The sequence below is a fragment of the Dermacentor andersoni genome, chromosome 7 (genome assembly GCF_023375885.2).
Source record: "Dermacentor andersoni chromosome 7, qqDerAnde1_hic_scaffold, whole genome shotgun sequence".
In the NCBI taxonomy this organism is placed as follows: Eukaryota; Metazoa; Arthropoda; class Arachnida; order Ixodida; family Ixodidae; genus Dermacentor; species Dermacentor andersoni.
In genome coordinates, this window is record NC_092820.1 from 91,836,639 (window position 1) to 91,853,183 (window position 16,545).

The 16,545-nt window shown below is 45.6% G+C and overlaps 1 protein-coding gene across 2 annotated transcripts in view; it reads left to right on the plus strand.

Annotated features, from left to right (window-relative positions):
* LOC126534776 (scoloptoxin SSD14-like) overlaps nucleotides 1–16,545 on the plus strand; it is a 175,288-nt gene that overhangs the window by 36,797 nt on the left and 121,946 nt on the right. For both annotated transcript variants that reach the window (XM_055072696.2, XM_072289264.1), the window contains exons 6-7: nucleotides 221–363; nucleotides 10,481–10,631. In XM_055072696.2, the coding sequence (XP_054928671.1) occupies nucleotides 221–363; nucleotides 10,481–10,631 (294 nt within the window). The remainder of the gene's footprint in view (nucleotides 1–220; nucleotides 364–10,480; nucleotides 10,632–16,545) is intronic.

The following is a 16,545-nucleotide window of genomic DNA, read 5'->3' on the forward strand; positions in this document are numbered from 1 at the left end:
TTCTCTCTCTCTGTATTTCTGTCTTTTGCGTGTTTATTTATTATCTTTTCTGGGAGTCTTGTAGCTAGCGGTTACCAAAGGTTTGCGGAAGCCTTTCGTTGAAGTCGGTGTTGTGTTTGTTTCTCTTGTCGTCGTGCTTGTTAATAACGCTGTTGTTTTGCTTTTTTGAAATTATAGCGAAATCATGATGTGGTCAATGCCGTACATTTGGTTGCTCTAGGAAAATCTTCCATGGCGTCAGCAAGGAAGGCGACCAGCTTGTGCAGCTGGATCTGGCAAAACTTTTGGAGGATATTTCGAAGAAAGGTGCTGATCATTTCTACACCGAAGTCGGCGAAGAAATCGTCAATGGCCTGGGAGCAGGTAAAAGTTATTTAGTCTCTGGGTAAACCGCTCTTAGCCCTGGTGACCTAAAAGCACATTCATGATACGCTGCTGTGCGCATTACAGTTTCAGAGGCATCCTAGTGGGAAGCACCCAATTCGACAAAGATACGTCCATCCATCGAAACGTAGGCAAGCCTTTTCTGAGGCACGTTGTGCCTGCTTATGTCACTTCTATGCCCAATCAGTTTAAAAAGAAATCTTTGAGTACTGTTTTCTCAAAAATTCACAGCAGACAGGTTAGTTATTCGAAGACAAACATCAAGGTCATGTCCAACTTTCTTTTCCTGAATTTCGCATAGAATCCTCAGTGCCCAGGTAAGTAAGTGTGATGTTACGCATTTCTAATCTTATCAAAATGTTTACTTCTATGCCCAATTGACATGTAGGAGAGCTTGACAAAAACTGACGGAAACCATCTAAGGTGGTCGCCAGCGTCAGCGACAGCTGTGTTCCGTGACCTGATGGAAATTGCTATGGCATTAGCGAGCCTACATGCGATTGTTATGGGCCATCAGTAAATCGCTAAACATAATGGGCACGCCAGGACACACACGAAGTGGCACACACGCGGCTAAACACAACGGCAAATGATACCATGAAGAAGCATATCTTGTAATTATGGCACCCCAGTTTAAACACCGCAGCAGTCTGTCATGATGACAATGGTATTCTTTTTTGGTATTGTAGAAATGCAATGTGCTTATACGCACCAAGATATTTTTTACTTGAGAAATAACGCGACTTGGCGTTTTTGCTCGCAGTGAAGCTAACCGCCGGCATTTGCTTTATGCTGTGCTCAACCCTTCTCGGGAATATTTAAGAGGAAACGCGCAGTGCGACTCCACCAACTGAAATACTTGAGATACAATAACTATATGACTACCATCAGCTTCCAGCGAAAATTAAAGGAATGAGCTCTGGAAGCACGAATGTTTGCTTACCATGACAACAATAGGAAATACGCTGATTTGTTTATTCCTCGTTGGGGGGTCCACGGCCGGCCTCGCAACATTATTGCGATTTATATTCCTTCATTTCCAAGCAATCAAAATTTCCTTAACGCGCAAAGAGCGATAGGTTGCGGCACACGCGTATATATAAAGTGAATCATTGCATGTAGAAGGCAATGTCACTGAGCCGTTTGAAGCCAGAAGGACGAAGTTCGGTGAAATCCCTTTATTTACCATGTCAATACAAACAGCTCTACTTGCACAAATTGTCGACAAGGGAGCCAGAACTCAATCATGTAGATTCTTGTAGTAAACTCTTATGTAATTTAATGCGGCATCCAATATGAAAAAAAAACCAAATGTAAGAAAGAATGTTGCATTATAGTACTCTATTTACTCGCATAGCGCTGCCAGTTTTTCTTCTTTTGCCGTAAGTTTACGTGAGGTTGGTGTGTCATATTTATGTTGCGAAAATAACCTTTCGAACTGTATAGATAATAAATATAAATCCTAAAAAACGAACTATGCATATCCCGTGCATAAGTTAAAATCTAAGAAGCGAAGCTATCGTGCAGTGGTAAAGAAATTATTATATTCTGCGCAGAGTATCGCAACACAGCGATTGACTACCTGCCAGGGCAGGCAGCAATACGGGAAACCCCACCACGTCAACTACGCAACCGCGCATTTTACTGTCTCCGGGGATGCACCCCGGTGCCATGGCACTGTATCCAGGGTCAATGCGTTTACTAGAGCTCGCCGATCCTGGAGATAGTGCAATGGGCGTCGGTACTTTACTCGGTAAAAGTCCGAATCAGAATCGCAAAACCACAAACGTAGGAAGCCATGAGCGACCAACAGACAACGCCACCAAGGACAACATAGGGGAAATCAGTTGTACTTGCTAATTGAATTAAAGCAATGATGATTTAATGGCAATGAAAGTGGATGAAAAAAAAAACAACTTCACGCAGGTGGGGAACAATCCCACGTCTTCGCACTGCGCGTGCGATGATCTACCAAGCGAGCTACCACGGCGCCGTCTTCCTACCCACTTTCCGGGGTATTTATGTGTTACTACTAGAACTAGCCTTGGGAGTGTTAGCCCACGCCACCACTCACAAACCTTGGCGGCGGATGTGGAAGATCCTTTCTGCTACAGGCGTCATGAGTACGTGATCGTTTTGGGTGAAGGCAACTGGTCAATCCACACGTGCTACCTGCAGGCATCAATGTTGCTGGATTCGAGACCCTCGTTATGTAATGAACAAGGAAAAAGGGAATTAGGCGGGAGTCCCAAATTTTTATTAATCATGGCATAAGAAGCCAACATGTTAACAAAGACACCAAGGACAAGACAGGGAAAATTTCTTGTACTTACTAATTGAAATAAAGAAATTATAAATTATTGGAATTGAAAGTGGATGAAACAACAACTTTCCGCAGGTGGGGAACGATCCCACGGGTCTCGAATCCAGCAACATTGGTGCCTTCAGTTAGCACGTGCGGATTTTTCGACCAGTTGCTTTCACCCCAAAACATCACGTACTCATGACCCTTGCGGCAGAAAGGACGTTCCACATCATTCACCAAGGTTTGTGAGTGGTGACGCTGGCTAACACTCCCAGGGTTAATTCCAGTAGTAATACATAAATACCCCTAAAGTGGGCGGGAAGACGGCGCCGCGGTAGCTCGACTGGTACAGTCATCATCATCATCATCATCGCCATCGTCGTCGTCATCATCATCATCATCCTATATTATGTGCACTGCAGGACGAAGGCCTCTCCCCCAGATCTCCAATTGCCCCTGTCCTGCGGTAGCCGATTAAAACTGGCTCCCGCAAATTTCCAGATTTCGTCGCACCACCTAATCTCCTCTCGTCCTCTACTGCGCTTCCCTTCTCTCGGTACTAATTTTGTCACCCTAATCATCCAGCGGTTATCTAATCTGCGCATTACATGACCTGCCCAGCGCCATTTTTTTTCTCTAAACTTCTATTAGAATATCGTCTTTACCCGTTTTCTCTGTGATCCAAACCGCTCTCTTTCTGTCTCTTAAAGTTATCTTATATTATGTTTTATTATAGATGCCTTACCGACCCCCAGAGGCAGTGTGTAAGGGGGGAGAGTACACTCAAAAGTTATACAATAAAGAGATTACATATGTGAATACATATAGAAAGAAATATAGCGTAAGGAATGCGCTAACAAGCAGTAATGTAGTGTTAAAATTGTGCAAAAGACGTCCTTGACACGCCGGCTAACACGCGTGCGTTGACAGACTAGGGTGGTGGTGAAGGGGGAGGGGGGGGGGGTGGCCCTGGCTTTGGCCTTGTGCACAGCGTTCTTTTACTCTCAATTCGACACGCTAACACATCTTCCCTCGTTTCCGCACCCTCCAGCCTCACACCCTCTCCCCTTTAGAAGAACCTCACCTATACATACTGCGGTGAGGAAAGCGTACGTCGCCTTGAAGAAGACAAGTCCACTTGTCGAAACGATGGCTCCTGCATTAACCTTGTTCACGTTTTTCTCATCGTCTTGAATTTCCATCTCCCGCATTCCCCGTGTCTTCCTATGGTCAGTGTTCCCTGTGATTAGTTGACCTAAGTAAATGTACTCCTTCGCAGACTCAAGAGGCTGAGTGGCGATCCTGAATTCTTGTTCCCTTGCCCAGTTGTTCATCATTGCCTTTGTCTTCTGCATATTAATATTCAGTCCTACTCTCACACTTTCTGTGTTAAGGTCCTCAATCATTTGTTGTAACTCGTCTACAGTGTTGTTGCTGAGTAGAACAATGTCATCGGCAAACCGAAGGGTGCTGATGTATTCGCTGTCGATCCTTACTCCCAAACCTTCCCAGTTTAAAAGCTCGAATATGTCTTCCAAGCACGCAGCGAATAGCATTAGAGAAATTGTGTCTCCTTTTCTGACTCCTTTCTTTATAGGTATCTTCCTACTTTTCTTGTGTAGAATTAGGGCGGGTGTGGAGTCTCTGTAGATATTTTCCAAGGTATTTAGGTGAGCGGTATATACTCCTTTATTACGCAATGCCTCTATGGCTGCTGGTATCTGTACTGAATCAAATGCTTTTTCGTAATCTATGAAAGCTATACAAAGAGGCTTATTGTATTCTGCGGGTTTCTCGATAACTTGATTAATGACATGGACGTGATCCATTCTAGAAAATTGTTTCCTGAAGCCCGCCTGTTCGTTTGGTTGATTAAAGCCCAGTGTTGACCTTATCCTACTGAAGATTACTTTGGTAAATATTTTATATACTACTGGGGGCAAGCTAATAGGCCTATCGTTTTTGAGTTCTTAAATGTCTCCCTTTTTGGGTATTAGTATAATGTTTGCATTCTTCCAGTTTTCTGGGACCCTTGCAGTTGATAGACATTCCGTATAGAGAGCCGCCAGTTTTCCTTGCATTATGTCTCCTCAATATTTGTTAAATTGACTGTTATTCCGTCCTCTCCTGCCACTTTTCCCCGTTTGTTGCCTTGCAACGCCCTTCTGACCTAATCTCTAGTTATAGGAGGAGTTTCTGTATACTTTTCATAATTGGTACGAATAGAGTACTCCTGAGTCCTCTGGGTACTGTACAGGTCAGTATAGAATATTTCCGCTTCATTTATTATACCTTTGAGATTACTGATGATATTTCCCTGCTTATCTTTCAGTGCATACATATTGGTTTTTCCTATGCCAAGTTTCCTTCTCACTTATTTCATGCTGCGACCATTCTTTATGGCTTCCTCAGTCTTTCTCATATTATAATTGCGAATACCACTTATTTTCGCCTTGTTGATCAGTTTTGATAGTTCCGCGAATTGTATCTGATATCGTGAGTTGGACACTTTCATTCTTTGTCGTTTCTTTATTAGGTCCTTTGCTATTTGGGAGAGCTTGCCTACGGGCTGCTCTGGTGACTTGCCTCCCACTTTAGATGCTGCCTCTGAAGCCTGCCTCGTTACTGTTTCATTCATTAGCTTTTTGTCGTCATCACCACCTCTCTGTTCTAAGGCTGCAAATTTGTTTGCAAGTACCAGCCTAAATTTGTCTGCTTTTATCCTTACTGCCTCTAAGTTGACTTGTTTCTTCTTGACCAATTTTACTCTTTCTCTTTTCAAATTGAGGTGAATCCTAGCCCTCACTAACCTATGATCACTGCACTTTACCCTACCTATCACTTCACGTCTTGCACTATGCTGGGATTGGCACCAAGTATGAAATCTATTTCGTTCCTTGTATCACCATAAAGGCATTAGGGCTACGCTTCCTGAAAAGGTGTTCATCGTTGTCCATTTATTCCTTTCTGCGAATTCTACCAGCACTTTTCCTCTAGTGTTTCTAGAATCTACGCCGTATCTGCCAATTGCCTGTTCACCCACCTGCTTTTTTTCCACTTTTGCATTGAAGTCACTCATCACTATTGTTTATCGAGTTTTCACTTTTCTCATCGCTAATTCAGCATCTTCATAAAACTGATCTACTTCCTCATTGTCGTGGCTGGATGTTGGAGCGTAGGCTTGTCCTACCTTTAATCTATACTTCTCATGTTTGATTACGACTACGGCTACCTTCTCATTAATGCTGTAGAATTTGTCAATGTTGCCCGCTATGTCCTTATGGATTAACAATCCTACACCGTGTTGCTTCTTATCTGACAGACCTCTATGGCAGAGGACATGGCTGTTACTCAGCAGCGTATAAGCCTTACCATTTCTTCTAACCTCACTAAGGCCGATGATATCCCAAACAATGTCTGATAGTTCGTCGAACAGTACTGTTAAGCTAGCCTCACTCTACAGAGTTTGCCAATTAAAGGTTGACAGGGTCAGTTTCCATTGGCGGCCTGTCCGGACCCTGAGACTCTTAGCACCCTCTGCTGCATTACAGGTGTGACCACCACCTTGGACAGGTGGTCCACAGATGCTGGGGACTGAGGGCCGTGAGTTAATTGTAGATATCGTTGGGGAGGTTGTGGCCGAATACTGCACCAGGGAGGCCAATTCCTGTTCCGGTGAGGGAGTGTGCTTGTTCAAGCTTAGTGGGCCTTCCTAATTTGGTTGTACCTGGATTAGTATAGCCCCACTCGCTCTCGGCATCTTTCGCCGGGGTCAGGCTCCACTCCAAGCCTGCAGATGTAGTGCACTGAAGGATGTCATACACAGATGCACCATCGTAAAGTTAAAAAAAAAAAAGGAAGGGGGGATTTGAACTTCCGGCTATCGCAACCGAGCATGCGACATAGCTCAGTAAGATAATCCCGCAGGCGGCAAGGCTACCTTGTCGCCTCGAAATGCGGCCCAGAGGGTCCTACGTGCGTGAGAGATCCACTGATTTTTCTGCCGTTTGCGCGTTTTGCTGGTCGTCATAGGTTACACGACATATTGTCAATTCTTGGTGGCCCTAATGTTTTGTTTCCCGAATCTCACGCATGCACGCGGTCCTAAGCGTGCCTAGATACACGATATATTTTTGCTGAATTTGAACAGCACTTAACACGTGTGCGTAAAAATAAAAAGTGGAAAGTTTTCAGCGCTTACCGAGTGCGTCCCGAGTTGCGTACATACAGCACGCGTAATGCCAAGACGAGGGATCGTTCCCCACTAGGGGCAAGTTGCTTTTTCATCGGCTTTCAATTCCATGATTTTATAATTTCTTTATTTCAGTTGGTAAGTACAAGGAATTTCCCCTGTGTTGTCCTTGGTGTCTTTGTTTGTTGGCTTCTTATCATGTGATTAACAAAAATTGGGCCCGTCGGTTAACTGCTTTTCTTCTCGTTTATTACATGACGAGAGCCTCGAATCCGGCTACATTGATGCCTTCAGGGAGCACGTGTGGGTTTATTGACCAATTGCCTTCACCCAAAAAGATAACGTACTTGTGATGCCTGCGGCAGAAAGGATGTTCCACATCCGCCGCCAATGTTTGTGAGTGCTGGAGCTGGCTAAGCCTCCTAGGGTTAGCTTTAGTAGTAACACATAAATACCCCAGAAAGTGGATGGGAACACGGCGCCGGGATAGCTCATTTGGTACAGCATCGCACGCGTACTGAGTAGACATAGGATCGTTCCCCACCGTCGACAAGTTCTTTTCTCATCCACTTTCAATTCCATTAATTGAAAATTTCTTTATTTCAATTAGCAGGTACAAGTAATTTCCCCTGTGTTGTCATTGGTGTCTTTGTTGACTTCTTAAGATATGATTAATAACGATCGGGTCCCTCGGTTAACTCCCTTCTTTCTCGTTCATTACATAACGAGGGTCTCGAATCCAGCAGCATTGATGCCTTCAGGTAGCACGTGCGGGGTTATTGTGCAGTTGCCTTCCCCCAAAAAGATCACGCACTCGGGATGCCTGCGGCAGGGAGGATGTTCCACATCCGCCTCCAACGTTTGTTTGTGTGTGGTGGCGCTGGCGAACACTCTCAAGGTTAGTTGTAATAGTAACGCGTTATACTCCAGGGAATGAATGGGGAGACGGCGCCGCAGTAACTCAGTTGGTGGAGCGTCGCAGGCGTAATGCGAAGACGTGGGATCGTTGCCCACTTGCGGCAAGTTGTTTTTTCATCCACTTTCAAGTGCATTAATGTATAATTGCAATATGCGCGAGGATACCAAGAAGTTGTCGGTGTTCTAATAGCTCGTCGCTACCTCCTGTGTCATAATAATATGACACTTGCATGCCTCTCCTGTGATAAGAAACCAAAATGTCTTCGAAAAAAGAATCTCTTAGAGTAAATCACTCAGAAAGCTCGTCAGTTGTCCATATTCTCGCTGTGGTCTCCAAGTGTAACACCATTTTGTAAAGCGGTAAACGGGAATAGCTGGCGCACGTCCGCGCTTGCATTGCGGAGAGTTTTAACGCAGAAAGATAAAAACACGACGAGACGTGTTCACTGACAAGATTGAAGAGTTGGTATTTGGCGCCTCGTCTATGCCTCTTGTGTTGTTTCATTCTTTCAGTCTTAAAGCTCAGCGCAAGGAATCATGAAGTAGCCGCTTTGCTAGCCTGAAGGGCGAGAAAAAAGCACAATTAGTATATTTACTAAATCAGCAACGCCAACCAAATTTGTATCGCGTAATGTGGCTATTGCGCTAGGGAAAGTAGGTGGAGAGTAAACACCGTGGGGACTTTTACGTTTGAAATAAGAGATCACGCCTCCGGAAAAGAAACGTCCAGCATAACGTGACGCGTTCAAAGCAGCAACTTCAACCATGAAAAGCGGCGCATCTTCTCTGCATGACCTATTGGACTTCACCCGCGGCAGGATGTGGAACATCTGTCGGGTTTGATGTCTCGTGTGCTGGCCACCGGGTGCATGCGTCCTCTGCTTCAATGCTATTTAAAGGCTGGCAATAGTCTAGAGGAATTTGAAATCCCACAAGTAACGCCGGAAGAAGTAAAGAACGCCTTGGGAGTTATGCAAAGGGAGAAGGCAGCTGGGGAGGATTAGGTAAGAGCAGATTTGTTGAAGGATGGTGGGAACATTGTTCTGGAAAGACAGGCCACCCTATATACACAATGCCTCATGAGCTCGAGCGTACCGGAATCTTGGAAGAACGCTAACATAATCCTAATCCATGAGAAAGGGGACGCTAAAGACTTGAAAAATTATAGACCGATCAGCTTGCTGTCCGTTGCCTACAAAGTATTTACTAAGGTAATCGCAAATAGAATCAGGAACACCTTAGACTTCTGTTAACCAAAGGACGAGGCATGATTCCGTAAAGGCTACTCAACAACAGACCATGTTCACACTATCAATCAGGTGATAGAGAAATGTGCGGAATGTAACCAACCCTTATATATAGCTTTAATTGACTACGAAAAAGCGTTTGATTCAGTCGAAACTTCAGCTGTCATGGAGGCATTACGGAATCAGGGTGTAGAGCCGTATGTAAAAATACTGAAAGATATCTATAGCGGCTGGACAGCCACCGTAGTCCTCCATAAAGAAAGCAACAAAATCTCAATAAAGAAAGGCGTCAGATAGGGAGATATGATCTCTCCAATGCTATTCACAGCGTGTTTACAGGAGGTATTCAGAGACCTGGATTGGGAAAAATTGGGGATAAGATTTAATGGAGAATACCGTAGTAACTTCCAATTCCCTGATGATAGTGTCTTGCTTAGTAACTCAGGGGACCAATTGCAATGCATGCTCACTGACCTGGACAAGCAAAGCAGAATGGTGGGTCTAAAAATTAATCTGCAGAAAACTAAAGTAAGGTTTAGCAGTCTCAGAAGAGAACAGCAGTTTACGATAGGTAGCGAGGCACTGGAAGTGGTAAGGGAATACATCTACTTAGGGCAGGTAGTGACCACGAATCCGGATCATGAGACTGAAATAACCAGAAGAATAAGAATGGGCGGGGGTGCGTTTGGCAGGCATTCTCAAATCATGAGCGGCAGGTTGCCACTATCCCTCAAGAGAAAAGTGTATAACAGCTGTGTCTTACCAGTACTCACGTATGGGGCAGATACCTGGAGGCTTACGAAAAGGGTTCTGGTTAAATCGAGGACGACGCAACGAGCTATGGAAAGAAGAATGATGGGTGTAACGTTAAGGGATAAGAAAAGAAAAGATTGGGCGAGAGAACAAACGTAAGTTAATGACATCTGATTTGAAAACAAGAAAAAGAAATGGGCATGGGCAGGACATGTAATTAGGAGGGAAGGTAACCGAGGGTCATTAAGGGTTACGGAATGGATTCCAAGGGAAGGGAAGCATAGCAGGGGGCGGCAGAAAGTTAGGTGGGCGGATGAGATTAAGAAGTTTGCAGGGACAACATGGCCACAATTACTACATGACCGGGGTAGTTGGAGAAGTATAGGAGAGGCCTTTGCCCTGCAGTGGGCGTAACCAGGCTGATGATGATGATGATAAAACATCGATAAAGTTCCCACTGCCAGAGCTTCGCCAAGATTGCTTCAGTGTTGTAGACTAGTAATTTATCAACATTTTGCCGAAATCAGGTCTCCTCGGGGTTGGCTAGAGAACCTGCCAGCAATAGACATCAATACAGAGAGAAGTGCACCTTAGGCGAGGGCAGCCTCCGCAGTCTACGCCCGCTCTATCTGCAACCTACAATATAAAGAAAACATTAACATGTGCTGGTTTGTTTTGCAGATGCCGTGTTGACCAAGGACGATTTCAAAAACTACAAACCTACCTGGTCTCAGCCAGTGACGACAGAATATTTAGACTACACATATTACACTGCACCTTTTCCATCCAGCGGTGTGTTACTCCTCCAAGTGATTCCATGGACATCGCTCGTGTAAGTGCCCCTCCTCCCCCCCTTCCCCCCAAATGTGGCGTGCCCAGGAGCGACACGCCGTACCTAAGCTTTTCTACTAACCTGCGCTCCAGTTTCTACTGATTTTCTAGAAATTGTTGGCAGTTGAGTGTGGATGCAATCGAAAGCTTTACCGCTATTACCGCTATTACCGCTATTACCGCTAATATTCACGCAAAGCAAGCTGGTTTATCGGTCACTTCCAGCTGCGTCAGCAGGTGCTTAGTCTAACCTATGCCTTGTTGACACGTTTTTGTGTTGCAGGAGTGTTCTAGCCAAAAAAAAAACAAAAAACAAAAGAAAAACATTGTGGAGGTTGTATCAGTGGCGTTGCAGCAGTTGGGTACGTGGAACGTCTTCTGCATGCTGCTGATGGTGTAGGTGCAGCAGGTGCAGAATCGGACGGAAAGAAATACACAAGTTAGGTTTCTGCAGCTTTAACATGTACCAACCAACTCCCCGGCGCAATGTTTATTGAATACTTACTTACGCATTAAAGGCCGCGGACATGTATTATGTTACCGCTGGTGGGCGTATTACGGGCTTATTTCGTAATCGTCTTCGCACTCTTTTTCTAATGGGAACATTTGATATGCAGAAGGTGTTTGGGTATTAGGGCGGTAATTCAAGTGAACTCATTCTGGTGTTTAACAAGCCAGAAAGAGGACACGATTTTGAGGCACGCCGTAGTGGGGAACTCTTTTATACTTGTGATCACCAGGTGTCCTATAACTATTCCAGAGTGTTTATATTTCAATCCTGAAATCAGCCATCCACGATTGGGCAAAATGTTTTCGAGCCATTCCCCCTTCGCGAGCCAGTCACGCAACGCCACGAAAACAACGAAATCTTGCCATCGGATACGACGTGCAGACACAGATTATGCACGATTAGACCAAAGAAAAGAAGAAAAAAAAACATATGTTTCTCATTCGTCGCTTTTATTCACCACTAGCCCTCTGCCATTCGTGAAAAGTTCTCGGGATGTGCCAGATTTGCCTGTCGGTCACCCGACATCTCTAAACTGCTGAAACTCACGGCGTCAAAGTGACGTGTACACGTTACAGATGCAATAAAATGCTAAATAAAACTGATCATTTTTTTTTGCTGAGTAACCGGAGACTGCGCGTTCCGAAAGGAACAGGAGATGGCTGCCTGCCGATCGCTCTGGCACCTGCTACTGGAGCTGCCGGCGAGCACTGATTTATTTGCGTGTAATAATAAAACGAGAGAAAAGAATTCAGCGACAGTTACGACACTCCTCAATGAGAATGTGGATGCAGCTGTTTGGCAATTCGCATTGTATGGTGGCAAAGAATTTGCTTGTGTACGATAGGGTCCTCTCTCGTCTGTGCTGATCCTCTGCCACTCCATGGCCTCTGCTGGTGCAGCTCGTTTAGCAGCAGCGGCCGACGAAGCCTTTCCACCAGTTGTGCCGCTCATTGTCCAGAAAGAAAGCGCGAACACGGGAACGCGGCGCTCGCGCGGATGGCGTTTTCTAGCGGGAGTGGCGCAGCCGGAGTAGCGCATGCGCAGTGTGGCCGGAAGTGCATGCGAGAGCTTTGTTTCCGTACATGATATCGGTGGACGCGCTATCATCTTGCCTGGTCGGCGCGGTGAAGCACGTCTCGTGCAGCACTTCGCTTTTGTCTTCACCTTTCCGGCACACTCTCCTCCGCTTTCCTCCTCACAAGCTATTAGCTATGTATAAGTATACTTGTAGTAGTCAGCAGGCAGAATGAGCGTCATCGGCAGTGAAGCATCGAGCATACCTTAGTCTCATAAATGTTCTACGAATGAGCATAACAAATGACAATAAATGAACATAGAAACGAAAGCCTGGATAGCGAGCTTCAAAATTTAAACCTATAAGTTCGAATGAGATGCTGTCTGAAGACGAGAAGCAATAGCTGCAGACTGCTTAAAGATGAATGAAAAGTAAATAGCATAGATCGGATAAGCACAGAAAAGAAAATTCAGGCATTACTCTCCGTAGTCTGGGATTGCAAGGAAATGCTAAACGTCATGCATAAGGCGATAAGGTACTCAGGGCTAGGAATTGTTGAAGTAGAACGAAGCAATGACGCACGTGGTGGAACAAGAAAATAACGGAAGCTATGGAACAACGAAACAGGCGTAGCGAACATAGAGAATCATAAAGATTGGATTAACCGAAGTAGAGGTATTTCTTATATGGGAGAAGTGCGGCGAAAAGAAAAGGTAGGGAGTGAACTCTTGCAAGAAATTTTTTTGTGGCAATGAGAGCATGGTGCATGCTAATCGCAAAGCAGACTAAAGCGTGCCAAAACGATTCTGCCACTTCAAGGGCACTAGGAAAACAAACTCAAAATTAGCAAACTTTTATTTATTCGGGATGGCAAGATCTGCGAAGTCGATAACTTATTCGAAGGAGACGACAGGCTGCTGTGACTGAGCGATCCTATATCAGATTACGTCGGCAAGAAATGAAGCGTAACCGACACTGAACCGCAACCAGCAATAGAGAAACCAGAGACCCTAAAATGTAGCGTATAACATCTTTTCGAGAAAAAAGCAAAAGAAATTTCCTTCAAGTCGCATGAAGCAGGACCAGAAGCTTAGTTGAGAAGTACGATGAGCAAGTTAATAAACAAAACAACAACAACAACAACAACAAACTCTGATTGGTGTGGTCTGAAAGCCGGATGTAAGCTATGTATAAAGACACAGGTGATAAGTTTAAGACAAGCTCATATTAAGGCCACTCTCAGTAACATCGGCGATTCATAAATAGAACTGGAATCCGTGAAATTAGAGCCGTCGAAGTGGGCGGAGCAATATTCTATACTGGGTCGACTACAGAATGAGCTCACACGAGGCTTACGCTCCGAGAATTGTATCTTTGTACAAACGCAATTTCAATTCCTCCGAATAGACCTTTATGGAGAACATCTCTAGATATATTGGAGCTTGCCGCTACATAGCTGATTATTTCCATGAGATATATTCAAGCATGAGTCCTTACACTACGATTTTCTGTAAGTGTTCAGGGAGATAAATAGGGACAACACAGCACAAATCGTATGGGAAGGCTGCAAATGCGAAGAAATTATGGAAGTTAACCTACGACTAATGGAACGATTCCCGCTGCCTCTGTTGCTGTTCATTCTTTTTACTAATATTATAGGACTAAACAGTAAATTAGGTTTTGATTTATTCTACATCTTAAATGGGCGAAAGGTGCAAGAGAAGGTCCCGGTGCAGATGGATGCGGACAGCATAGTGTTGCCTTAGTGCATGCGTAGGATTTACAGGGAATATCCAATACTTATGGCAAGAAGGCAACATATTATGACCCGAATTTTTGCACAGACACATTGAAAATTAGTCTCATGATTGAAAAGACAAGTAATAACGTGGTATCAATTCAAGAGCAAGGTTAAACTGTAGTCAAGCTTTATGCACCAGGGTGTAAACGTAAGCCAAGGAAATACTTTCTGCAGCCTCTACCAAGATAAGCTAAACATGAAGTGGAAGTGGAATGCATAAATAATGGAACGTACAATACTTCGCGAATTAAAAGAAATAGGAGGAGGTGGAGCAATTTGGAAAGGAGTAATGTCGCCAGCACTAATGTTGGGAAATTACATTGTGTGCTTAAAACCAGGAATCTTGTCCAGGTTAGGAGTCACGCAAAGACCGACAGGTCGGTTGGCTTTGCAAGCCCACAGTAAAGTCACAAATGAGGCTGTGTACAGTTGCAAGCGTTTCGTATCTTTTTAAGTCAAAGAAGTTTAGTAAGTCTATGGAATATGAACGAAAATAAATGAGTGGTTAAAATGGCGAATGGTGTGTCTTCAACTCCTTCGGCCTCAACAGGCTCAGGTAGAGCACCACCCGTTTCTGCTCCAGTCCCTAGCCACCACGCCGGACAAACAAAGCCTCTTTCAGGTGTCGAGCCACAAAGAGATGCGCTATTTTGTGGTCCTCAGCCCCTGCACCGGACGTGCCGAATTCATCGTCTCAGCCCGCGCACCCCTTCTCTTTACGGGTACAGGTTGATGGCACGTACCAGTTATCTCCACGGCATTCACTCCCTCGTCGAGGGCCCGTGAAAGCGGTGACACCAGAGACGCATTGCCGGCTTGAAGGCCGCATACAAGCTCATATATCTCACACACCTTGATGCCTCGCGCTTGCCCAGCGACTGACTCAACACTCGAACCGTCGGTGCTGTTCAATGAGCGGCCCACCAATTTTGCGCGCCATACCTCAACATATCATTGACATCGCCCACGTATCCGCCATGTTACCAACGGCCAGTACCGTCCTCGAAGTCGTCCGCATTGGTCTTTGCGCCGGAGGAGCTGTTCTCGGACATCCGACATGCTTATGGTTTCGAGCATTTATACGCCTCGCCGCTGATACCATCCCGACTTGGCCCCGTACCTGCTTTTTACGTCTCACGAAGCCCTCTATTGCTTCGAGCTGCGTAGGACGTACACGTCGTGCAGATTGGCGCTCTAGTCGAATCTACCTCCGTGCCTTTTCAGTGTTTGACCCTTGCTACAATCTCTGTGGCACTTCCCGCAGCTCTCACGCCAACCTACCGGCTTTGCCCTCTCCTCGTTTCGGCAGTGCAGCGACATTTACGTTTTATTGAGCGCCTGCTTGAGATGCACCATGACGAGGCTCCCATCAGCAGCTCATCTTGCCCGTGACATTGCTGGTTATCTCAACGTCCTAGCTCTCGCCTTCTGTGGAAATTGTTTTGTACTTTGTACACGGCGAACCACAACTACCCATAGTGCACGGTTCGGGGCCCATCCATCACTCCTTTTCCAGTCGACGGGCATGCTCGTGTGGGAACCTGCAGTGCGTGGAGCCCCGCGCAGTGCAGTTGTCGGCGTGGCGACACCGACGGCGGTCTCGTTAGGATTGTCGGCGCAAGACTCAAGTGGTGCGAAGATTCATCAAACCGCAAGGCACAGCGGCAGGACCGTTTTGTTGCAACGTGGGTGTTCTGTCTTCCAGGCGAGTCTGTCTTCCAGGCGTATTTTCCCCGGTAAATTAAGCGGCTAATTTCAAGTTATTACTTCTGCTGGGAGATGCGATTGGTTATCAAGCTCGCAAGGCCAACGTGTAAGCTTAGGTTGGAATGCATTTTTACGAACAGTATATTTAACGCTTCGACTACCCCGCGGGGGCGTCTGCGTAAGCGGGCGTTTGGTGTGTTGCGATATCACGGACTCGAGCACACGAGGGTAGGACCTTCCCGCGTGCCAGGAGAAAAGAGGATCCTCGGGGTTGAACTGATGTCAGGAGCCTGGACCATTGTGGCCCCTTGGCGAAAGAAACACAGCTCTTTGCCCTCTACTTGTCCTAAACAGCATCTATCGGCTGACCCACCCAGGGAAACTCGGCGGGACACCTTTTCCGGTCCCTAGCTCCGAAATTGCTTCTTTCCTATACGCTTTCTCAGCTGTCTGGCTTTCTCATCTCTTCAATTTTTTCTGTATTTTCGTAGGCGGCTTGGGCTAACTTTGTGTATGTGCCCTTTTTTGGGTATGTTATATTAGGTAATAGCAACAATGCACGGCTTGTGTCTGCGGCCTTACATACGTGGTAAATTCTGCAGCATCTCTTTGTTGGGCTCCGTGATATGTGGCGGCCATGGGCACCGAAATAGACCAAGTATGGTAACACCTGCATTTCCCGTTTACTTGATTGTCACACTCACAACAGGGTACGCACCGATGAAATTCTAAGCCTGTTCAAACCTGACCAAGTTTTACCTCGATTCCAAGTTGTGCACAGCGGAAAACTGCAAAACCAGCTAGAACCCTATCCCCTTTTCTTGTTGCAAAAAGCTTGACTCACTCCCTTGACCCAGCTTATAAGGCCACCAAAATGGTGA